The 26,114-nt window shown below is 40.6% G+C and overlaps 1 protein-coding gene across 2 annotated transcripts in view; it reads left to right on the forward strand.

The window, feature by feature from the left end:
• Positions 1-26,114, forward strand: part of LOC129701015 (plasminogen activator inhibitor 1 RNA-binding protein-like) — a 44,921-nt gene that overhangs the window by 5,784 nt on the left and 13,023 nt on the right. Inside the window, exons 2-7 of one of the 2 annotated variants that reach the window (XM_055641918.1) lie at positions 3,122-3,278; positions 16,676-16,816; positions 17,806-17,889; positions 18,007-18,081; positions 23,930-24,110; positions 24,660-24,701. In XM_055641918.1, the coding sequence (XP_055497893.1) occupies positions 3,122-3,278; positions 16,676-16,816; positions 17,806-17,889; positions 18,007-18,081; positions 23,930-24,110; positions 24,660-24,701 (680 nt within the window). The remainder of the gene's footprint in view (positions 1-3,121; positions 3,279-16,675; positions 16,817-17,805; positions 17,890-18,006; positions 18,082-23,929; positions 24,111-24,659; positions 24,702-26,114) is intronic. The other variant, XM_055641919.1, reaches the window with a different exon arrangement.

Consider the following 26,114-nt stretch of genomic DNA (forward strand, 5'->3'; position numbering starts at 1 on the left):
TTGTGCTGCCAACTGGAAAAAAAAAGAATATCTGGAGGAGCCAATGAGATATACCAAGAAGATTTCCCAAGCAATCGTTCCAGGTGCGACAGAGGTTTACCTGCATCTCTTCCAACCTCATCTATTGCGTCCGCTGCTCTAGATGTCAGCAGATCTCCATAGATGCTGCTGCACCCGCTGAGTTTCTCCAGCTTTTTTGTGTAACCTTCGATTCTCCAGCATCTGCAGTTCCTTCTTAAACACAGATATACCAAGAATGTAAGCTGGCAGCTTGGGATAAATTCTAGAATGGCTGATTATCAGAATTGTTGAATTTTGTATCCTGTGAACAACCAAGTTGGAAGTTTACATGCTGTTCCTTGAGTTTGCTTTGAGTTTCCTTTAAACATTGTAGGAGGCTCAATACAGGTAGGTATGGGATGGACAATTGGTGACAATTGGTTGAGTGAAAACCCTCTTGAGGATTCAGTAGAAATGCTCAGCAAAACAGTCACCCAGTCTGCATTTTATTTTGTAGGTATGTAGAAACAAGGGACTGCAAATGCTGGTTTACAAAAAAAACACAAGTGCTGGAGGGTTTTGCAGGGTCTCCGGTGAACATGGATAGGTGATGCTCTTTTCAAATGCCTATGCAACTCAGCAGGTTAAGCAGCATCCCTGGAGAACATGGATTGGTGACATTTTGGGTTGGGGGTCAGACTACTGCATCCGTTGTTCAAGATGTGGCCTCCTGTACATCAGCTAGACCAATCGTAGATTCGGCGACAGTTTCCCCAGACACTTGTGCTCGGTCCACCAAGGCCAACATGATCTCCCGATTGCTGACCATTTTAACTCCCATTTCCATACAGACCGTCCGGTCCTGGGCCTCCTCCATTGCCAGAGTGTCGCCGAATCTACGCTTGGTCTAACTGATGTACAGGAGGCCACATCTTGAACAGCGGGTGCAGTAGTCTGACCCCCGTCACCCACAATCAGTCTGAAGAAAGGTCTGAAGCCAAAATGTTACTACTCTTGTAATTTTTAGTTTTAACCGACCAAAATCAGTTCTGTTAAAACTTGTATTTAGGATATACTAGACCTGTTGGGTCCCGTCCCCTCCCACACACACTAACGACCACCAACACACACGCACGCTCGGGGAGCTGCGGATGTCCGGCCGAGTGCGAGTCACGCTGGGAGGGGGAGGGGGTGTTGCGTAACTCGCAGCTCGTGGAAAACAATGCCCAGCAGGCTGCGCGTTGAAACCTGCGAAGCTGGCCGTGAGGAGCAGAGCCATTGTGACATCGTTCAGCTCATTAGATTAAAAAGATCTCGGATTGGTGAACAATTTTAGTTTTAAAAACTCAGGAAATAATGAATCAAATTTTCAGATGAGGCGATTTTTGAGATCATGAGGTAAATGTCTACTGGAATATGTAAAAAATTCACAGAATTGTCTGTTTTCGAGGAGATGTGAATCACAGACAAACATGACACACACACAAATAAATACATCCACATCCAAGATCAGAGTTTTATATTATAGTAGATAATAGTAGCAATGTTCAATGTCCAAATGGAGCCCTCATTCATTATCGTGACTGATCCTGTTTGTTCCAATTTGTTTTGCCCATATTCATTGATATATAAATATTGACCTAAATCTTAAACATGCTCAACAATTCACTGAACTAGAAGATTCTAAAGATTACAATCCACTCAGTGAAGTGTCACCAATGGCTAAAACTTGACTAAAGATTGATTAGTAGGACTGGATGTTACAATCCCCTAACGTTTTTCACTACAATTGACATTTGGTATTCTTGGGGATGACCACTAGGTGATTTTGTTACCAATCAGACACATTTGCAATTGTGTGCCTCAACGTCACTGAGTGTTTCGGCCTTTTATCACAAGACACACTCAGTCGAGGCAGGCCCACCGCAGGGAGATCAGACCTGGGTGTGTGTCTTATGGTTAGCCTCTAGATGGTCACGTGGCCGACCAGACAGGATCTTTTCTCTTCAGCCACAGCCTGTGACTGCTCCATTCGGCTTTTTTCCTTCCATCTTCCTCTCTACTGCTGACTGGCTGGTTGGGCTCTGGACTCATCTCCGTTGGTGGGACAGTACTTGGTTGAGCTTCGCCTGGGGGGCTGATACCCTGTGGACTGTGGTGGTTAACCTGCCACTGGGCTTCACTCGACTGATTTGGCCTACCTCTTAGAAAGTAATGGTCAATGCAAGGCCCCTCACCAAGCTCTCTCAGACATTTGTTCCTGCCCTGGTCGATCTTGAGACCCTTCTCTGATGTTATCTTTTCCCAGCCACAGATGCAGCTTCGTAGCTTATGTCCTGTCGTTGCTGCTGCTCTGTCAATTACTGTGCTAGTTGTAATGTTCATAGTCGATTCCTTCCGTAGCAATAAAAGGGTGGATCCAAAACGCTGATTAGCGATGGATCCTGCTGGCATGAGGAGCTAGCCCATGCCAGCCCCTGTGGGGTCTATTCCCTCCGGTCAGCAGTCTTTCCAGGCCGTCACTAGGTCTTTCCCTGGTTGTCAGCTGCTCTTTCGCAGCAAAACTATAATCCCTCTTCTGGGCGTGTATGTTGTCTCAATGAAATCTCTCATTCTGAGCTCTAATGAATTTGCAGCTATCATCGTCTAATTTTCATCTGAGAAACAGTCTAGTGTGTTGATGTCGCCCTGTCTTGTTAGCAAATATATCTTCATTGGTTGTGGAGACAAAAGAAGGCATTAATCTCAAATATATGTTTTTACCAAAACCATGATTAAATGCATCAGACTGTTGTCTTGTACTCCAGTCCCCTTATAATGAAGGATAATTATTTAAGTCTTTTGAATTGTTAACTTTAACAGCATGTTAACTTTCTGTTTTATGAACTAACTAACATAACCAAATCCCTCTACAGCCTTTACTAGCAACCTGATATTTGAAAAATATTTCTTGTTTTTCCTGTCAAATAGTTAATATTCCCAACGTTATGTTGCTTCAGAGGATATTGCAATGTTTTGAGATTCAGATGTGGCATTATGTCAGATATCTTATCCAATGGAATTAATCACTTTTACTGCAACTGGTTATTGGAAGACTTATCATTGCAAACTTGTATTTTAGGCGTCAGGAGAGTTGGCAGGAAACCTGAGCAGCAGCACCCCCAAGTTGAAGGGAAACCTGTTGACAGGAGACCAGATAGAAGACCACAACCTCGTGAAAGGCGCTTTGAACGACCAGTGGAAGAAAAAGCTGACGGAGGCGAATTTTCAACTGAAAAGTACGTGCAAACTGAATGTAAATGTGCCTTGTAGAAGAAAATGAGTACTACTGAAGCATGAGCCTCCTATTGTAGTTCTGATAATTGATTTTACCTGATGTGTTTTGGTATGGCTGAAATGGCTTGGGCAAACACTTGTGCTGCAGTGGTTGAAAAAAATATTTGCCAAAGCTGGATTCTACTTGAATGTGGAAAGGTTTGTGCTGTTCTATTGTCTATATCTCTTATATCCAATGGAGATACAGAGCATTCATTGTAAACCAAAAAAAATCTTGCCATATTAGAAAATATGACAATAAAAGATTGTGTAGAGTGCTGGATATTGGAGGAGTTATGTTTGGAAGTTGAACTTAAGCCCTATCTTTTTTTAGTAACTTAATGTAAATAATACCAGAATTATTTCTTTATCATTTTTTTTTGCTTTAAAAGGAACCTGTGAATATTAACTTAATGTTACATGTTAACGGTTATTAGCAGGAGTAATATCTCTGCAGATCACGACCTGCAAACTGACTTCTGTGCTGTTAGAGACTTAATTTTTCTGGGGGAAAAATATCTCTGGTTGTTAACTTAAAATTGTTTTCCTTACATTCTAAGTAAATAATATTTGCACAATAGGTTGAAAAGCTGGAGTGCCAAGAACCATGTTTAACGAGATTCTTGTATGTGTTGTTGGAGTTGCATAACATGTGTATTTCACAAGTGTAACTTCCCGATAGCATCCCACCCAAGCAACTAGTTTGGGTTGCCAATGAATGAATTTGTGTCTGATGAAATCTGATCCTGGCTTGAATTAAAAAACCCATTGAATCCAGAGAGATAACAGTTACTGTTCTTGTCTACTGCAATTCGTTCGCATTTCTTGATGCAAGACAGCCATGTTTTTCTCTTTGTGCCACTGCACTCTTTAGCAGTTCTGCCACTTATGTTCACTATCTTTTGTTTATTGATGGAGCCACTGAAGAGCCTTAGATCTGTTGTTTAAATGAATGTAGTTGTGGCTCACTGGGCCTCCTAGACAGTAACATGGATTGGGCCTCTTAGACAGTAACATGGATAGGTTTAGAAGGATATGGGCTAAAACATAGGCAGATTGGGCTAGTGCAGATGTGGCATGGCGTGGGCAAGTTGCTGAAGGGCCTGTTTCCATATTATATGACTGAATATCAAGACAGGCCACAGAGTACAATTAGAACTGATAGTTGCTCTTTGTATGAGTAAATTGTTTACAATAACTGAAATAGTGTACAAGTGCGATCAGTGTAAAATAGCTTTTACTAAGGTCTATTAGGTGGAGTGCTGTTGATCAATATTAGAGCAATATTGACATTAAAATAGAGCAATGAAACAAACTCTTGTAGGAACTCGGAGGGTCAGGCAGTGTAGTGACAGTTTTCGCAATGTCTCAAGGATTTAGTCCTCGATAGTGAAGGTAGAGTTAAGCTAAATGGCTACTACAGGCAGCATCTATGGAGAGAAATGGACAGATGACGTTTTGGGTCGGGGTCCTTCTTCAAGAGTTTCAATAAGTAATTTGCCATAAATGTATATTACTCTTCATAGATGCTGTCTGACTTGCTCAGTTCCTCCAGCAGTTTTTGTTTGCTCAGGATTCCAGCATCTGCAGTCTCTTCTGCTGACATTCTTCATCTGTACCTTTGAACCTTTGCTTAGTCTGTTTCAAGTCATTTCCCCTCAATCTATTGTACAATAATAGCATTGCATAGAACATGCAAGTTGATTTTAAATACAGTAAAATTATGATATTCCAGAGGAACTGGCTCTGGACTCGCCTATTAATAGCCATTATACTTCTGATTCATTTTTTTTTAAATCCTGAAAATGTCATTTCTTTGGACGTAATCTGAACTGATTGAGGTTGACACTCTTGTTTAAAAATGCAATTTTCGCATTATTCTGTAGACAGGTTCATTTTGAAAAGGTATTTTACTATCTGCTGGGGAATAGTGTTTGTGGTTATTTTCATTATTATGCCCCAAAAAAAATTGGGAATTTGTTCATTGAACAGGCAGAAGACAATAGTCCTGGTAATAGTTCATCTTGATAGTGCATAATTTCACTTCCAAATTTCCATGCAAGGTTATTGATCTTTTATATTTCAGAAGAGGGTGTGAATAGGTTATCTTCATAAGTTTGAACTATGCTATGTGGTGAAAAAACAATCAGAAATGGAAACCTTTAACTAAATATTTTCAAAGACTTGGTGGTCACATATTATTGTCCATGGAGGAATCCTTTGTTTCAGACCTGCTTCAGAACAAACAGTCATAGTCATGCGGCACGGAAATGGGCCTTTGGCCCAACATCCATGCCAAACAATGTAGAACCAACCCAATTTATCCACATCTGGCCAATATCCCTCCAAACTTGTCCTGTCCAGGACAGATACAGTTCCCTCCATTATGTTTAGGACAAAGACCCATCGTTCATTTATTTGCCTCTATACTCCACAATTTGAAATTTGTAATAGAAAAAAATTCACATGTGGCTAAAGTGCACATTGTCAGATTTCTTTTTAAAAAGGCCATTTTTTTAAAAGGCCATATTAACCAATAAAGACATGATATAACACAATGACATGCAGCAAAATTATAATATAGTATGTACAGTATCTCAACTATTTTTACACGTTGCAATTAATGCAATTTATATTATTTCTTTCCTCTTCCAAACAAGAATGTGGTTGGATTATTCAGAGTATGATCAACCTCGGTGAGATTAAGTGCAGGCTTGGCAATCGCTTCGCACAACACCTCCACTCAGTTCGCAATAACCAACCTGATCTCCTGGTGGCTCAGCACTTCAACTCCCCCTCCCATTCTGAATCCGACCTTTCTGTCCTGGGCCTCCTCCATGGCCAGAGTGAGGCCCACCGTAAATTGGAGGAGTAGCACCTCATAATTTTGCTTGGGTAGTTTACACCCCCAGCGGTATGAACATTGACTTCTCCACTTTCAGGTAGTCCCTGCTTTCTCCTCCCCTTCCCCTCCCCTTCCCAGCTCTCCCTCAACCCACTGTCTCCGCCTCTTCCTTTCTTTTCCCCGCCCGCCCTCACATCAGTCTGAAGTAGGGTCTCGACCCAAAACGTCGCCTATATCCTTCGCTCCCTAGATGCTGGCTCATCCACTGAATTTCTCTAGCATTTTTGTCTACCCATTCACACAAGTTCTGTTATCCCACTTTCCTCACCCACTCCCTGCACAGACAAGTTAATCTACAAAGCCATTGCGTCTTTGGGATGTGGGAGGAAACCCGCACGCTTGCAGGGAGAATGTGCAAATTTAACACAGACAATGCCCGAGGACAGGATCGAACACAGATCTCTGGCGTGTGAGGCAGCAAGTCCACCAGCTGTGCCACTATATTTTGTTTTCCAACACACAAAAAATTATACGTTGATAACTTTGGTTACTAAAAACAAGAAACTATCAATTTTCAGTCTTAAATCTCTAAGTGACAGCTACTGTATGTTTTAATTCAGTTCAAGACTATGGGGCAGTACATTGACCATAATGTTGCTGCCTAAAAGTGCCAGTGACCCGGAATTGATCCTGAATATGGGTGCTGATTGTCTGGAGTTTGCTCCTTTTCCCTTTGATCGTATGGGTTTTCTCCGGGTGCTCTTGTTTCCTTCCACATTCCAAAGGTGTGCAGGAACCTTTTTCAGACCCAACCCAAAACATAATATTTTCCTTTTGTCCAGAGATTCTGCCTGACCTGTTGAGTTACTTCAGCTTTTTGTGTCTATCTTCAGTTAAAACAGCATCTGCAGTTCCTTCCTACACACACGATACTATAGGATAGAACTTTATTAATCCCACGAGGGAAATTGTGTATGTGGGTATATATTGCGCGCACACACACACACACAATATATTTATAGTTATATATTCACATATAAATATACACTGTTTTGTTTCCTCGTTTATAACATTGTTTACAGAGTACTATGTTTACATATTCTGGTGTGCTACTGCAAGTAAGGTTTCATTGTTATAACTGGGACATGAGAGAATAAAACACTCTTGACTAGCGTCGCTAATGTGTGGGATAGAACTAGTGTACGGGTGGGATAGAGCTAGTGTACGGGTGATCGGTGGTCGGCATGGACTCGGTGGGCCGAAGGGCCTGTTTCCACGCTGTATCTTTAAATTAAACTAAAACCACTAAAACCAGAGGAAATCTAAAGAAGGGCCTCTACCCGAAACGTCAATTTCTTCTATCCAGAGATGCTGGCTGCTCCATGGACTTCCCCTGCACAATTAAAGCATGGAATAGTCTTCACCCTACCATAGTTACCCAACCAGACCCAACTAAATTTAAGATATCTCTTTTTACCCAAGAATCCTTTTTTGCTTAAGTCCAAGTCAAGAGTGTTTTATTGTCATGTGTCCCAGATAGGACAATGAAATTCTTGCTTGCTGCAGCACAACAGAATATGTAAACATAATACAGAACAGCAGATAAAAGTTCAGTGTGTCTATATACCATAGACCATATATATATACACAATAAATAAACAGTTAAAGTACAATAGGCTGTTATTTTTCAGTTTGTTGGTGGAGAGTGCACTCCAGTTTAAATTCCATTTGTAATATTTTTGGAGGACCAGGAAACCAAGAAGCAAGAGTTACTCCAGTGAATTACTCCAGCTCCAGGGAGTGATTCTGCGTTGGTTTTCAGGTGTCGCGGCAACGCAGCGACCGGACAGCAATGGCGGCCAGATCTCCCACAATTCAAAGGGAGGGAGAAATGTTGCGGCAGTGCGCATGTGGCCGATGATGCGCTGGCCGTGGTTGTGCGCGTGTGCAGGGGGAGGATGTTCAGGCCGTGACAGTGCGCATGTGCAAGGCGGCTGGCCATGCCGGCGGATGAGGAGCGGGCGGAGAGCGGAGAACTCAAAAGAAAACAAAATCCAAGTTGTCTGAATAATTAAATTCATATATAAATGGTGCAAATATAAAAGATGTTTGGAGAATTGAAAACCCCTCAGGGCAAGAGTATTAATTTTATTCATCAGTGCATAAAACATATTCAAGAATTGATTATTTCTTAGTGTATTCCAAACTTATTCCACGATCTGTCGGACCTTGAGTTTGGCGGGCCCCACCCCCCACCCCGAAGCCGCGATCTGCCGAGTCTTCCGTTGCACTCAGCCTCGTAAAGTGTCACAAGCATGCGGCCTCCTGGGATCTATGCTGATCCTATTTGCTTTCATGGGTTCCATATCTCCCTATTACCTTCCTTTACAAGTGATCATTTTCCCAATGACAGATATTGGATTAATTCAATCTATGGATTGTTTGTATCCCACTCATTACTTTTTTGAAAAAATACATTGTTATTGGCTTTCATATCTTTTGGAGTCATATCTCTAGTGAATATTGGAATATGAAAGTTAACGCATCTACTGTCTGCAGTCAGTTCTTTTAAATAATAAAAATGCAGCTCCACAAGGTTTTTATTAGCTTTATTATCCTCCAGTAAAAGTTGTGTAAAGTTATTCTATTTTGCCTCCTACTTTGTTGAGATACCTTTAATACCTTAACTGTAAAAATATATAAATGTTTTTTCAAAGCCTCTCTATTTTCTCCACTCTTCAATTGGACCAATAAATAACAGGATTGAGCAGAGTTGAAATGGGTTTATGAAATGTTGCGTGGTGTTTTTTCAGGCTTCAATTAAGATTAAATAAAGGCTAAATGTTGATGAGATGCCTTTTGAAATTTCTTGTACGGTTTGGTATTGAAAGTTATTTTCTAAACAAAATTGATAATATTGAGATGGATTGACAGTTGGTTCACAGAGGAAAATAGGAGTAAAACAGTGTTTTTCATAAATGTCCTCCCTGAGTTGTGGCAAAGTTCTGTTCCTGAGAATTGTTCGTAACCCGAACAATTTGCAAGTTAGAAATACGGCTGTGAACTGAGTTCCCACATGGCAGAAGATACCGGCAAATCCATGCTGTCATTTTCCCATGCACTGGCTCATATGTAAACACTCTGTAAGCTGAGAGGACCTATATTGGGAAACTGGAGAGTGAGCTGCCAGGGGAATTTGAGCTGGGGTTTCAACAAACTGTCAGGGAATTGAGTATAATATATCCCAGTTTGTTCACTGAACCGTAGAGAATTCTTAAGAGGCCTGAGGCAGTAGATATGGAGTTAACATTTTACTTAGCAAGCATGTTTGGAATCTATATATTAAATGATGAGCCATTCATAATGCAATTTGCCTTAATTTAAACATCAACTGTTTTGTAGCGCAAGGACATTCTCCAGTATGTATTGTTGCATTGTTGTTTCTCTTTGGGGAAAGCCACCCATGTTTTTGGCTTTTCATAAGTTGTTGATCTACTGCAATCTTTCTGGTCAAGATGCTCCAGTGGTACTGTTGAGTAAGAAATACGGTTGAGTAAGAAAGATTTAGGTCCAGAATTTTGGGATTTGGGTCAGCAATGGAGGAACATGCTATTTCTAAGGATGGATTGTGTGTGACTTTGAAGGGACATGGGGAAGTTATTCTTCCCTTGTATTTCAAGCTCTTGTCCTTATTTGTTGATGTGTTTTTTGGGAAGTGTAATTATGTAGCAACCACGTAACAAAAGTAGATTCTGTGAACAGTACACACACTGCAGCCTTCTTGTGGAGAGATTTAATATTTTGGGAATGGGGTGGGGAACGATATTTTGGGAAAAGGATGGGGAAGCTGTGAAGCAGGCTACTATATCCTTTTGATCTTGAGCACTTGATTGTTGGAGCAGCACTTGTGCAGTTAAATGGGGAGTATTCTATCCTGTCATGTATCTGGTGGAATTGTAATGGTATTTGGGAATGTCAGTCACTTAACATTTCTGGTATCCACAAATTCTGGCTGGTCAAGTTGATTTTCTTGGTCAGTGTGACTCCCAGAAATTGCTGAGGGATTTGGCAATGCTAATACCGTGTTGAAGGCAGATAGGTAGCACTGCATGAATGTTACTAGCCACTTATAAGACCATGCCTAAATGTTACTTACTGCATGTAGGTGTGAACTGCTTTATTTTGTGAGTTGAGTGGGATTGAACTTTGCATTTATGAGTGAATGATAGTAGGTCATTTGGAACAGACAGAAATGCTCTGGAATTCCCGCAGGGTTGTGTGATTGCCAACTACAATCATCTTTGTAGGTAGACAAAAGTGCCGGAGAAACTCAGTGGGTGCAGCAGCATCTATGGAGCGAAGGAAATAGGCAATGTTTTGGGCCAAAACCCTTCTTCAGACTGATGTAGGGTGGGGTGGGGGGGGGGGGGGGGGGGGGGGGGGGGGGGGGTGGGTGGGAGAAGGGAGAAGGGAAGAAGTAAGGAGAAAGGAAGAGGAGGAGCCCGAGGGCTGAGGGAGAGCTGAGAAGGGGAGGAGACAGCAAGGGCGACCGGAAATTGGAGAAGTAAATGTTTATGCCGCTAGGGTGCAAACTGCCCAAGCCCTCGGGCTCCTCCTCTTCCTTTCTCCTTTCTTCTTCCCTCCTCCCCCCCCCTTGTATCTCCTGTAATTTTTGCTGCATTCAGTGCTCAGCTGTTTCTTGAAGTCATGTGGATTGTCTCAATGAGGATTTCAAGGATACAAAGTTGGATCATCCCTTTGGTATTTGCAGCTGAAATAGTTTTGTTTACATCCTGTGCTTTGATATTGTTGAAGATGGGATTCTTCAAATCACTGCCCCTTGTATTAGTTTTAATTCTCTACCACCCCTCCCAACAAAATGAGGCAGGACTTTGTGGTTATGCAGTTGGTTTGACATGTCTTCTGAATACTTGCAAACAACATAGAGCAGATAAACTCAAGGACAGACTCTTCTGACCACTATGTCTGTGCCAAATATATCCATATGCTTATCAAAAAGCCTCTTAAGTCATATCCGCCTCAGCAGTGCGCACCATGTACATGGTGTAAAATAAAAACTTGCTCCACGCATCTCCTTTAAACTTTGCCCTGCCCACCTTAAAGCTTTGCCCTCTAGTATTAATTTTTTCCTGGAGAAAAAAGTTCTGGCTGTCTATTCTGTCAAGGCCTGTCATCATTTTATATTCTTCTATCAGATCATCATGCAATCTCTGGTGTTTCAGAGAAAACAATCCAAGTCTGCTAAACTTCTGCCTGTAGCTAAAACCCCCTGTATATTTTCTCTTTATTTGACCCCCCCCCAAACACTTCACAGTTGCTGTCATTTATTCGCCAACTTCTGTATGTGATCTGTGTACTCTGCAGCCTGTTTTTGTTTTTATTCCTGTTTAGAGTATGTGTACTCTTGTGTTGCAGCATCACCAGGTTGGGAACTTACTTTTAGATATGCCTGATGTAACTTCTGGTATGGCTATTGCACATTGAGCTTGAGTTGATTTCTATAGCTTGATGGTAATGTTAGAATAGGAAATGTATTTAAGTAGATGGAATCTAAGAATTCATACAGCACATTATTAATTTTTCAGGATCTAGGTATTGCTGGCAAATGCAGCATTTATTGTCCATCCCCAATTACTCTTGAGAACATAATGGAACCATAGAAACGTAGAAATTAGGTGCAGGAGTAGACCATTCGGCCCTTCGAGCCTGCACCGCCATTCAATATGATCATGGCTGATCATCCAACTCAGTATCCTGTACCTGCCTTCTCTCCATACCCTCTGATCCCCTTGGCCACAAGGGCCACATCTAACTCCCTCTTAAATATAGCCAATGAACTGGCCTCAACTACCCTCTGTGGCAGAGAGTTCCAGAGATTCACCACTCTCTGTGTGTGAAAAAAGTTCTCCTCATCTCGGTTTTAAAGGATTTCCCCCTTATCCTTAAGCTGTGACCCCTTGTCCTGGACTTCCCCAACATCGGGAACAATCTTCCTGCATCTAGCCTGTCCAACCCCTTAAGAATTTTGTAAGTTTCTATAAGATCAACCTCTCAATCTCCTAAATTCTAGAGAGTATAAACCAAGTCTATCCAGTCTTTCTTCATAAGACAGTCCTGACATCCCAGGAATCAGTCTGGTGAACCTTCTCCACTCCCTCTATGGCAATAATTTCCTTCCTCAGATTTGGAGACCAAAACTGCAAGCAATACTCCAGGTGTGGTCTCACCAAGACCCTGTACAACTGCAGTAGAACCCTCCCTGCTCCTATACTCAATACTTAATAATGAACAGTTATTCTGAACTGGTGTAATCTTGCATTTGCAAATTTTATTGAGATGTTGCCATCCTCATCAAGCACTTTTCAACATTTGTTTATGGTGCAGTGTATTCCTTTGAAAGTTTTGGGGAAACTAAATGGCTTAGTTTTCACTTTTTCCTTCCGCATTTATAGGATCCAAATTTATAAGATTTGAAGGAACACAGCTATCCAAGAGAACTGCTATCCAATTGAATTGCATAGATTTGATATTGCTTTGAAACCTTGTCCAAATGAGACCAGCCTGCTTTAACAGCAGCTTTCTCTAAAAGAGAGATTCATAGATGACATGTGGATATGCAGGGAATAGAGGGGAATGGATTACGTGATGGTCTTGGCATCATGTTCAACACAGACATTGTGGGCCTATGGGCCTGTTCTTGTCCTGTACTGTTGTGTCTTTAATAAAACAATAAAAATCAATTCTTTATTTGAGGGACTTGATATACTATATTGTGATATCAGATTAGTACTTTAAATATGCTTCCTGTTACTTGCACGTGGATTTTGTCACATAGATGAAAGCACCCTGAATTTCACTGAACCCTAATTTGCTAATATGTTATAACAAGGAACTGCAGGTGCTGGTTTATACCAAAGATAGACACAAAATGCTAGAGTAACCCAGCGGGTCGGACAGCATCACTGGATAAAATGGATTGGTGAATTTTCGGGTAAGGACCCTTCTTCAGGCTTGGGTGACGTTTTGGGTTGGGACTTTCAGTCTGAAGAAGGGTCCCAACCCAAAACATCACCTGTCCATCATCTCAAGGGATGCTGTCTGACCCCTGAGTTACTCCAGCATTTCGTGCCTAATTTGCTAAAGTCAACTGGTTGACATTCCTTTTTTGTCATGAGCATTATTAAAAAGATGTAAGTGTAAGCTATATAGCTACTTGAGATTACATTGCCTTTCAATAATGGAATAGATCTTCAACCCTGGCACCAATGCTAATGCTGGAACTTAATCCTGTTTAAATCTTGATTTTTCACGGCTGATATCTGCCTGAGCCAGTCGTGGCATCTTCCACCTGGTGGGTTTTGGCAATCCCCTGACTTGTTCTCCCCTTGTAGACTGCTTAGGTAGTCTAATAGTACAGTGAAGGCTCGCAAGCTCACTTTGAGCCTGTGCCAGATTTAAATTGGCATAAGCAGAGCTGAATGAGAAATATTAGCTATTAATGTTAGCAATGGTGACTGTTTTTAATTTAGATTATTTTTTAGTGTTTTAATGGAAATTTACAATACATTGAAATATTTTCTGTGTAATTTTGTTTTTACAACTGGTCCTAAATCTGAACACTTTATAAATGGGCATTGAGGTAGATGTAAACCTTACTTGCCATTCTTTGAATGCAGCAATGTCAGCACTTTGACATAGGCTACTAAAGACGCATGCTGAGCTATGGCAGAAGCCTGGGTTTTATCCAAGGGAGGAGGTGTGAGAATGGAGGAAGATCTCATCAAAAAGCAAGCTGTAGATGCAGGAAATATGAAACAATATTGAAAATGCTCATTAGCTCAGGCAGCTGTAGATGCAGGAAATATGAAACAATATTGAAAATGCTCATTAGCTCAGGCAGTATCTGTCAAGAGAGAGTTTTGGCCTGTGATCTTGCATCGGGTAGTTTGCACGGTTATCGGTTTCTTGAAGTGAATTAATGTAGATAAATCTGCAGGACCTGATGAAATCGATCCCGGGTTAATTAAGAGATTTAGGAGAGGTGATTTAAGGGGCCTTGAGCTTTTTTTTTTGTATCTTTTCCAGCCACAGGTAAGGACTAGATATAGCCACCGTTGTTTCTTTGTACAAAAAGGTAAATCAGTTATGGTCCAGGAAATTTTGAGCAATACAGCATCACATCAGTGATGGGGAAGCTTTTGGCGAGGAATCTTCGAGATAGGATTTAATTGAATTTGGCAGAGAACAGGCTAATTAGCGATAATCGGCATGGTTTTGCCCATGGTCGGTCATGTCTTCTGAACTTGATTGAGGGTAGAGCAGTGGATGCTGTATGCATGGATTTCAATAAGGCATGTAATAAAATTCCTTGTGGTAAGAGAGCTTAAGGTTAAGATGAATGAAATCCATGGTGACTTGGTCATTTGGATTTGCAACATAGACGGGGTCGTGGTGGAATGGTGTTCTGTCTGGAGGTCTGTGACCGGTGGATCGGCAGAGGAATGGCAGATGGAGTTCAATCTGACTAAATGTGAGGAGGGGGGGGGGAATAATAAAAATTAAAATAAATACATAAGTAAAGTGCAGAAGGTGACTCCAGTACATACGGAGCAGTTCAGTGCAATAATTATTTGTGAAGACTTGTTTCTAAAGCTTCTAACTCTCTTGTCTTCTATCCTTTACTCATAATTTCATTAAAATGGATGGTTTAGAGTATAGATAGGTTTGTATTATGTATCAATATTCTTCTGTGCAAAAAATGACATAAATGGTTGCCAGATTGGTTGACTCTATCCTTTGGAACATATATTGTTCTTTCTAAATGTAATGTGCTGGTCAGGTCATGAAGCCACATTCTGGAGTTGGGGGCTGTTGTTTTTTTCCATGACATGAGCAGTAGTTTCTTTGCCGTAATGAGACAGTAGGAGAGGAATTGTCGTTGAGCAGTTGTGAGTTGTCTTGATGTTTCAGATACCCCAAAGATGATTAATAAGGGCTCTGGGTTTAATGGGATGTCAAGAATGTCTGATTCTTAAATTAGGAGTTTTCTAAGTAAATTGTTACTGTATTTGGAAGAAATGTATGGGAGCTTGGGTGGACAGAAAGGAAGAGATAAAAGGGCAAGTGTTGCATTTCTTGCATTGAATTGACATGTTGATAGAGCTGGAGAGTGTGGGGAAGCTATCACTTTAAGAATGCTAAAATGGAATAAGAATGTTTGTCAAATGATACATTATATTTTAAATGATGGAAAGTATGGATAATCTGTTCGCATCAAGACTGGTGTAGTGTGGGGGACCTCACACTGGAAGGAAGAGTAAAAGTAGAAGTGCAGGAAATAGTTTACATCGTTGAGAACCATGTCGACAGTAAGGGAAGGAATCTAAATTGGGTAACTGCTACAACAGAGGAAAAGCTAAGAACACAATATGTTTTTTGGGGAAACATAGTTGTGAGGGTGGCGTGGCAGTAGAGGTGCTGTTTTACAGCGCCAGAGACCCACGTTCAATCCTGACTTTGGGAGCTGTCTGTACGGGGTTTGTTCTCCCTGTGACTTTTTTTTTGGGGGGGGGGGTTCTATGATGATCCTTTTATGGACTTTAACATGTGTGCTGAAATGGAGACAATGTCAAAAAATGGAAATTGTCAGCAGAAGTGATGAAATTAGAGTTTTGTGTGAGAGCAGGAAACAGTATTAATAAATCATCAATGTAATGGGTATGGGGTGAAAAAGACTACTATCTAGATACAACAAGGTGGTGTAGCTTGGAATCGTGTTCCCATTGCTACACCTTTGCTTCAAAGGGAGTGAATGGAGTTAAAGCAGAAGTTGTTTGGTGTGAGAAATCTCAGCCAGATGAAGGTAGCTGGTGGAGAGACTGGTAGGCTCCCCTTATTCAATGAAGAGGCAGAGTCCTGAAGGCACCGATGTGGGATGTGACTGACGGAAGAAACAAATATCCAGAGTGAGAACAAGCTACTTGTGATCAGGAAACACAAAATGGCAATTGGTGTCAAAGGGCTGCAATGGGATGGCTGATCTTGTGACTAATGTTTTGCATCCTCATCTTTTTGCTGCTGTACTGATTGGCCATGCATCTTGCTTGGGTATGCACCAGTTACTTGTCAGTTTTTGAGATGGATATCAGGTGTCAAGATTTTACTTCAGAGATGGCTCAATTACAAATCGTCTAATGGATGCTGGGATATTTCAATTAACCTTTTTATATTAAAGAGGCAGATTAGCACTTAAACATTGCAACTTTATTTACTCTTGAGTACCCCAAACCTTTATCTAGGGAAATTACATGTTTAAGCAACTGTTAGTCTATGATATTCTGGATATTACTAATACTTATATAACAGTTTCTTTGTAGGGCAAATTCATTCAGACATTAACGTCTGATGTATGTATGATGGTCAGCATTAACATGGAGTGTATTTATTGGCATAATACTTCCAAGAATAATAATGTCAAATTCATTCCTAATGTAGCCGGCCGCTAGATCGTGACAGACCCCCGCGTGGACGTGGAGGCGGAAGAGGGCGTGGACGTGGCCGTGGTTTGGGAAGGGGTGATGGTTTTGACTCCCGTGGAAAACGTGAATTTGACAGGCACAGTGGAAGTGACCGATCGTAAGTTAATGTTAACATAAGCATAGTATTACAACAAGAAAACGGGCCCTTCAGCCCAACTTCCGTTAGGCCCATATGCCTCTAAACGTTTCCTATCCATGTACGTCCAAATGTCCTTTAATGTAAAAAAACTTGTAAGATTCTAACATTTTTTATTTTGTTACATTGACCTGAAAGTGTTGCTGAAAATGTTAGCTTAAAGTAAAAATGAAATATTTCTCATTAAGAAACTGACTTCTGTTTACTGTTGGTGCCGAGTTGCATGATAGTATAATGGGTACCTGTACAGACAGTCCCTGGGTTATGCACATGTTCTATTCCAAAGCATTGTCCCTAAGGCTATTTCTCTGTGCAAGTCTGAAATATCAGTTTACTTTTGCTACTCATATTGTACTGCTCTATATACACCTGCAATAATTCTTTTGTTTCATTGAGTAATTAATTACCTAAAAACTACCCACAATTAAACTAACAGAATATATACAGTTCAGTTTAAAGTTAAATGTGGAATAGGCCCTTGAGTCCAGGCTGAGTAGTAAGCATCCATACACTGTCCTTAGTGTGCAGCATAGAACTACAAAAAACAATTAACCTACAAACTTACACGTCTTTGGAATGTTTTCAAATGTAACCTACAAACCTACACATCTTTGGAGTGACCGGAAAAAATCCAGGCGGTCACAGGGTGCACGTAGAAACTGTACAGATAGTACCCATAGGATTAAATCCAGGTCTCCAGTGGCAAAACTGGGTAAGGTGCAAAAGGCGGCAAAACTCTACTGCTGTGCCACTCCTTGCTGCGTCCAGTCATTGATGAATACCATGAAACTATTATACTAGCTTGAAAGATGTATAGGAAAATTAGTGTAAAAATCTGATTTCCATAAGTTTCATTCATAACCCGGGGAGGCCCTCTATTTAGTGATGTTATTATGAGTTTTTAAAAACTGACTAATTATGTATATACAGCAGATATATAGAGAGAATAGTTTCTCTTCCAGTAGTCTGAAACCCGAGGACAAACGAGGTGGCAGTGGATCGCATAACTGGGGAACTGTGAAGGATGAACTTGGGTTAGTATTTAACCATTTGATTAATTTTTAATTTAACAGCATGTACTTTCACTTTCTTTATTCTGAAGACTGCCTGACTAAATGTATCTTTTATGTTACCTTCTCCAAACATGACAGTGAACTTGATCAATCTGCTGTTACTGAAGAGGCACCTGAGGGAGATGAGCAACAAGTAGTTGATTCTGAGAACAAGTAAGTTTTAAGAACAATATTTTCAATTTATTTTTAATTAATCTATTTATAGAGCCATAGTCATACAGCGTGGAAACAGTACCTTTGGCCCAACTTGACCACACCGACCAACGTGCCCCTTCTACACTAGTCCCACCTGCCTGCGTTTGGCATATATCCCTTTAAACCAGGGGTCGGCAACCTTGTTCTGCATAGGGGCCAGGACCAATGTCTGTGAGTGGATGGTGGGCCATAATAATTAAATTAATAATGATGACTGTACTACTATTGTTACTACAAATAATAATCATGATAATGATGATAATAGTAATAATAATAATAATCATATCAGAAGAATAGTATGTTCTGTACACGCTTATCACACAACACTCGCCCAAATCCGCGGAATCAAAAAATGGCAAGATCACCAGTGGTCGAGGAGAACGTACAGAAGTTCCAGTTTGGGGAGATTCCTCCCCTCCAATCATGAACCTGATAATTGATGTAAAAACCAGGACTGGTTCTTTAGTGGGAGAAGTTATCTGATTGATGCAAAAACCAGGACTGGATCTTTAGCCGGTGTAGGTGAGCAGGTGGGGCAGATGATGTAGACTTGTATACGGGCTTGTAACACCGCTGATACAAAACAAAGTGACAGCTAATCGTGGCGGAAAAATATACGTCTGGGCCGGATGATTTCGGATTACGGCCTGGATCGTTGCCGACCCCTGCTCTAAACCTATCGTATTCTTGTACCTGTCTAAATGTTTTTTAAACATTGCGATAGTACCTGCCTCAACCACCTCCTCTGGCAGCTCATTCCATACACTCACCACTCTTTGTTTGTTTGTTTGACATCTAATATTGAATAAACTAAAATTTACCTTTAATAATGATCAAGAAGACTGAAAGTTTGGTCTGAAGTGTCCACATCAGATTCATAAATTTACAGTTAACTGAACTGGACTATTTGCCATAATGTGATACCATTGGATCCTGAAATGAGTTTTGAACGACAGCACTGAAACCACCTTTCTCCACTGCCATATTGTTCACTTTGTTTTGGCCTATGCTTAAACCATTATCCATATCTTTGTTATCTTTAGACGCAACCATCCCAGTGCATTCATTCTTGGTTCGCATCCTCTGTTCTAGTTACCCTAATTTTGAGATCCTCAAATTCTACCTTTTTTCCAAAAAGTTGATGTGAGCCATTGCTTTGAACTTGCTAATCTACATTGGCTTTGATGTTTATACTCCTGAAATTATTTGCCTATCCGTTCATGGTCTTTACAGTTTTCTAACAGAATTCTGGTCTTCTGATAATCCTGAAATTTAATTGTTCCTCCACTTTACAGTGCCCCCCTTAACGTTTGGAACAAAGACCCATAATTTATTTATTTACATCTGTACTCCACAATTTGAAATTTGTAATAGAAAAAAATCACGTCAGATTTTTCTAAGGCAATTTTTATACATTTTGGTTTCACCATGCAGAAATTACAGCAGTGTTTATACATAGTCCCCCCCCCCCCCCCCCATTTCAGGGCACCATAATGTTTGGGACACATTGCTTCACAGATGTTTGTAATTGTTCAGGTGTGTTTGATTGCCTCCTTAATGCAGGTGTAAGAGAGCGCTCAGCACCTAGTCTTTCCTCCAGTCTTTCCATCACCTTTGGAAACTTTAATTGCTGTTTATCAGCATGAGGACCAAAGTTGTGCCAATGAAAGTCAAAGAAACCATCATGAGACTGAGAAATAGGAATAAAACTGTTAGAGACTTCAACCAAACCTTAGGCTTACCAAAATCAACTGTTTGGAACATCATTAAGAAGAAAGAGAGCACTGGTGATCCTGCTAATCGCAAAGGGACTGGCAGGCCAAGGAAGACGTCCACAGCTGATGATAGAAGAGTTCACTCTAATAAAGCAAAATCCCCAAACACCTGTCCGACAGATCAGAAACACTCTTCAGGAGTCGGGTGTGGATTTGTCAATGACCACTGTCTGCAGAAGACATGAACAGAAATACAAAGGCTACACTGCAAGATGCAAACCACTGGTTAGCCACAAAAATAGGATGGCCGGGTTACAGTTTGCCAAGAAGTACTTCAAAGAGTTCTGGAAAAAGGTCTTGTGGACAAATGAGATGAAGATTAACTTATATTAGAGTGATGGCAAGAGCAAAGTATGGAGGAGAGAAGGAACTGCTCAAGATCCAAAGCATACCACCTCATCCTTGAAACACGGTGGTGGGGGTGTTATAGTCTTGGCATGTATGGCTGCTGAAGGTGCTGGCTCACTTCTCTTCATTGATGATACAACTGCTGATGGTGGTAGCATAATGAATTCTGAAGTGTATAGACACATACTATCCGCTCAAGTTCAAACAAATACCTCAAAACTGATTGGCCGGCGGTTCATTCTACAGCAAGACAATGATCCCAAACATACTGCTAAAGCACCAAAGGAGTTTTTCAAAGCTAAAAATTGTCAATTCTTGAGTGGCCAAGTCAATCGCCTGATCTGAACCCAATTGAGCATGCCTTTTATATGCTGAAGAGAAAACTGAAGGGTACTACCCCCCAAGACAAGTATAAGCTAAAGATGGCTCTAACACAGGCCTGGCAGAGCATCACCAGAGAAGGCACCCAGCAACTGGTGATGTCCGTGAATCACAGACTTCAAACAGTCATTGCATACAAAGGATAAGCAGCAAAATACCAAACATGACTACTTTCATTTACATGACATTGCTGTGTCCCAAACATGGTGCTCTGAAATGGGGGTGGACTGTATAAACACTGCTGTAATTTCTACATGGGGAAACCAAAATGTATAAAAATGTCCTTAAAATCTGACTCTGCAATTTAACCACATGTGATATTACAAATCTCAAATTATAGAGTACAGAGGCAAATAAATAAACAATGGGTCTTTTGCCCCTCGCCCTAAACCCATGTCTTCTGGTTCTTGATTCCCCAACTCGGGGCAAGAGACTGCATCTACCTGATCTATTCCTCTCATAATTTTGTACACCTCTATAAGAACACCCCTCATTTTCCTGTGCTCATCCTGCTCAACCTTTCTTATAGCTCAGACCCTCAAGTCCTGGCAACATCCTCTTAAATTAAATTTTCTCTGTACCCTTTCCAACGTGACATCATCTTTCCTATAACCTGGCGCCCAGAACTGAACACAATAATCTAAATGTGACCTCACCAACGTCTGGTATAAATGCAACATGACCTCCCAACTTCTGTATTCCATACTCTGATGAAGGCCAGTACCAAAAACCTTTTTCACCACACCTTATACCTGAGACGCCACCTTCAAGGAACTATGTACCTGCACTCCGAGATTCCTCTGCTCTAAAATACCCCCCAGAGCCATACTATTCACTGGTGTAGGTCTTACCCATCCATATTAGACGTTCCAACATGCAACACCTAATTTATTTTTAAATTTCATCAGCCATTCCTGAGCCCACATGGCCAACTGATCAAGATCCTGCTGCAATTTTGGACATCCAACTTTACTATCTGCAATACCACCTACTTTTGTATCATCTACAAACTTGCTATCTTACCATGTGCGTTCTCATCCAAATCATTGATGTAGATGACAAACAGTAATGGGCCTAGCACTGAGCCCCGAGGCACACCGCTAGTCACAGGCCTCCAATCTGAGAAGCAACTTTTCACCATTACCTTCCATTACCCTCCTTCCTTCCTTGAAGCTAATTTTCTATCCATTCAGCTATCTCTCCTTGGATCCCATGCAATCTAACCTTTCAGAGCAGCCTATCAAATGGAACCACATCGCATACTTTGCTGAAACCCATGTATAGAAAATTTACAGCTCTGCACTCATGAACCATCTTCAAAAAAAACTCAAATCAGATTTGTGAGACACAATCTCCCATGTACAAAACCATGTTACCTCTTGCTAATCAGACCTTGTCCGTCTAAATGAATGTATATCCTATCCCTCAGAATGCTCTCTCGTAACTTTTCAACTACAGATGTTAAGCTCACAGACCTATAGTTCCTAGCCTTTTCCCTGCAGCCCTTCTTGAATAGAGGCACAACATTTGCCACCCTTCAGTCTTCCGGCACCACTCGTGTATTTAATGACGACTCGTAAATTTCAACCAGGGCTTCTACGATTTACTTTCGCACAAAGTTCTCGGATATATCTGATTGGCCCGGGAGATTTGTCTACATGCGTGTCAGGACCTTCCGCACCACTTCAACCCTAATACTGACTGCTCTCAAAACACTTACAGTGACTGCCCCAAGTTCCTTAGTCTTCCTGTCTTTAGCCACGAAAAAACATAGGAGAAATACTCGTTGAGGAACTTGCCAGTTTTATGTGGCTCCACACCGAGATGACAGCTTTGATTGCTTTGGGATCCCACTCTCTCTGTAATTACCCTTTTTCCCTTTATGTACGTGGAAAAGGGCTGAAGTGCGTTTACTTCAATGCAAGGAATATTGTCCGTAAACCTGATGAACTTAAAACGCCTGGATCAATGCTTGGAATTATGACGTTGTGGCCGTTACGACAACTTAGTTGTGAAAGGGACACAACTGCAGCTTAACGTACCTGGTGTTCGATATTTCGGACTGGATAGAGAGAGGGGGAGGGGGGTAAAATAGTCGGAGTTGCTTTACTGATCAGGGAGAACGGCACAGAAATACTCAGGACATGCTGATGGATATGTTTACTGGGGCATTATGGGTTGAACAAAAATATAAGGTACAATATCCTTAATGGGATTATATTATAGGCCACCCAACAGCCAGTGGGGGATAGAGGACCAGATATGTAGACAGATTACTCAAGGATGCGAAAACCACAGGGTTGTTTTAGTGGGTGGCTTTATCTTCCACAATATTGATTGAGACAGTCGGGGCAAGGATATGGCAGAATTGATTGGGTGTCTCCAAGAAGGTTTCTTTAAATAATGTGTGGATAGTCCAACACAAGGAAGGATCGTACTGGACCTTGTATTGGGAAAACGAGCCTGGCCAGATGACTAGTGTTAAGGTGGAAGAGCATTTTAGTGACATTTGTATTGTAGAATTTTGGGAGTATAATGGGAGGAAATCGTGATGTCATTGGTCATTGATACCAGGTGCCTTGCCAAAGAGCACTGCAAGATAAACGTCTCTAGATATGAGCAGCAGCTATAGAAGAGTAGGAAACATTTTATAGATATTGTTTGAGGCTGAATTAAGCTGGTAGAAAATGGTTTAATGTAAGACAGTAAGGATTTGAGAATAAATTGTATTTAACCAATTTATCTGTGTTTTGAGTTAAGGGTTGGTTAGGACATTGCAATTGAAGTGGTGTACATGGATTCCTAGAAAGCTTTTGATGTCATTCCATGTGATGTAATGAGAATTGTGGGATATGAAGGAAAATGGTGTTTTTTTCAGTGTGGTTAGAATATGGAATGCGCTGCACTGCCTATAAATGTGGTGGAGGCAGATTTCATTGTAGTCTTCAAGAGGGAATTTGGTAAATATTGCACGGAGAAATATTAGCAAGACTGTAAGAGGAAGGGTGTGGAATTAGAATTGATGTAGTAGAGTGCCAGCATGGACATGAGCAGATTGGGAGCTTCCTGTGTTGTAACTATTTCTGTGATCTGATATTCACTGAAATATAAATGAAATTTTGTGAACTCCGACCGTGGTTGCTTAAAATATCTTGTTGGAAAAGCAAATAGAATAGAATAAAGTTAAGTTTTAAGATATTGTCCTTATAGCAAGTCTACAATCTGGTTCTTGTTCAGAAAATATTTCAGCTCAAAATTGGACTTTTGTGGTTGTTTCCTGATTAATGCTTACCTGCCCTCAGGGAAAATGAAGTAGAAGAAGTCAAGGAGGAAGGCCCAAAGGAAATGACTCTCGACGAATGGAAAGCCATGCAAGATAAAGAACGGGCAAAAGCTGAGTTTAATATTCGCAAACCCAATGAGGGCTGTGACAGCAGTCAGTGGAAAAAGGGTTTCGTTTTGCGCAAGCCTAAAGCTGAAGAGGTACGCATGGCACAATTTGCAGAACTAAACTGTTATATTACCTTCATTATTTTGTTGGTTTTTTTGCAGTAAATATTTTTTCATAAAATTTGCAAAAATGCAATGTTTCCCTATTGCGAAAGTTACTGAACTGTTTCCCATCTTTATAAATTGTGTAAGGTTTAGGTTTATTAGTGTCACATGTACCAAGGTACCATGAAAAGCATGGTATTGCATGCTCCCAAGCAGATATACCATATACAATGTTCAAACTCTAGTACAATAGATGGAACAAAGGAGAAAATACAAAATAGAGAATATAGTTTGCAGCAGTGTAGCGCATCACTTTGTTAGGCAAAGTCCAATGTAATCACTGGAGAGGCATGAATCAAAATAGCTTATAAAAGAACCGTTCAAAGGCCTGATAACAGAGGGGAAGAAATTGTTCCTGAGCCTAGCCATGAATATTGATTTTTTTTCATTTCAATGGTTAGTGAGCCTGCATATTTGTAATTCATTGTCATTACCAATAATGTGTATTCAGATTTATTTTGCATTTTTATTTGCTAGAAACGTTTTGAGAATGAAGATGTCACTCCCTTGGAATATACGGTAATTCATTCTAATTTTTAATTTTTTTAAACTGTATTTGCATACTCTAGCTCGTGCTTTGTCATGAACTTATTTATTAGTATGTCACGTTGGATGTGATGTTACACATGTTACTGCATGTTTATAATTTTTGTTGCAAATAGTTAGCGGCAAATTAAGACCTCATGCAAATTGTCTACTCTAAATTTTGCCATCAGAAACTTCTCGTTTCTTCAATTATATGATTGTACAGGACGTTTTGGACCTGTGATAGAATTCTCTGGTGTACTAATCTTTGGGATCAATGTTGAGAGCATAATGAATGATTGGAGTCTCAACAAAGGGAAAACACTAGGTATGGGCAGACTTTAGGTTTGAATCCATTTATAATCTGGTAAAGCTTGCTTAATCTCTGATAATAGAAATGCTTATTCAAAAAAAAAAAATTGAATGATCAGCATCACATTTAATGGGTCATCATTTTAAAGGTTCCTGCACAGTAGGCTAAATTCTGGGCAACCTGCAGTCATGAGTGTTGTAGGTCAAATGACTTTTAAATGTATTTAGAATTTTCTGGAATGAAAACTTGATAACATAATTTCATAATTCAAACTTTGTAATGCCCTGTTGCTTAGGTAGAGGTTACAAAAGGTCACAAAATATTATTTGGCCTGATCTGATTCTTCAATTCTACCTGTTTTTTTTCCTGCCCAAAATTAACCAGTAGAATAAGATCATAGTTCCTCATCTGAGTAATTAGCTGCTTCTTGATATCAGGGGAGTAGGTTTGTACCTTTATCAATACAGCAAATGAAGTTCTAGCTAATCTATTTCCTTAATAGCATGTACTTCTGAAGGAGGAGAAATGTCTGGGGTGGGAAATTGTGTTGGCTGCTTTCATGAGGCTGTGTGAACTGTAGATTGAATCAATGGTTGGGAGTCTGGTCTGTGACAGACTGGGCCACATCCACAATTTCTTGCAGTCTTGGGCAGAGCTGTTCCCATACCAAGCTGTGATGCAACCCTACAGTGTGCTTTCTGCAGTGCATCTGTAGAAGTTTGTAAGAGTCATTGCAGGCATGCCAAACCTTTTCTATTTTTTTTAAGAAGTGGAGGCATTGGTGTGCTTTCTTGGCTGTTTGACTGCTTCAATTTGGTTCATCCACGATAGATCATTGGTAATATTAACGCCAAAGAACTTGGAAGCTCTCAATCATTTCCATCTCGACACCATTGATGCAGGTTAGAGCAAGTACCTGGCTCTTTCCTTCTTGTACTCCCTCTCATTCATGATCTGGCCCAGCCCACCACGGTATTGTAACTGCAAGCTTATAGATGGTTAGAGCAGAATTTGGCTTCACTGTTGAGTGTATAGGGAGTATAGTAGGGGACTGAGCAGGCATTGTTGCGGTGTACCAGCATTGAGAATTATTG

This window comes from Leucoraja erinacea, chromosome 10, assembly GCF_028641065.1.
Source record: "Leucoraja erinacea ecotype New England chromosome 10, Leri_hhj_1, whole genome shotgun sequence".
In the NCBI taxonomy this organism is placed as follows: Eukaryota; Metazoa; Chordata; class Chondrichthyes; order Rajiformes; family Rajidae; genus Leucoraja; species Leucoraja erinaceus.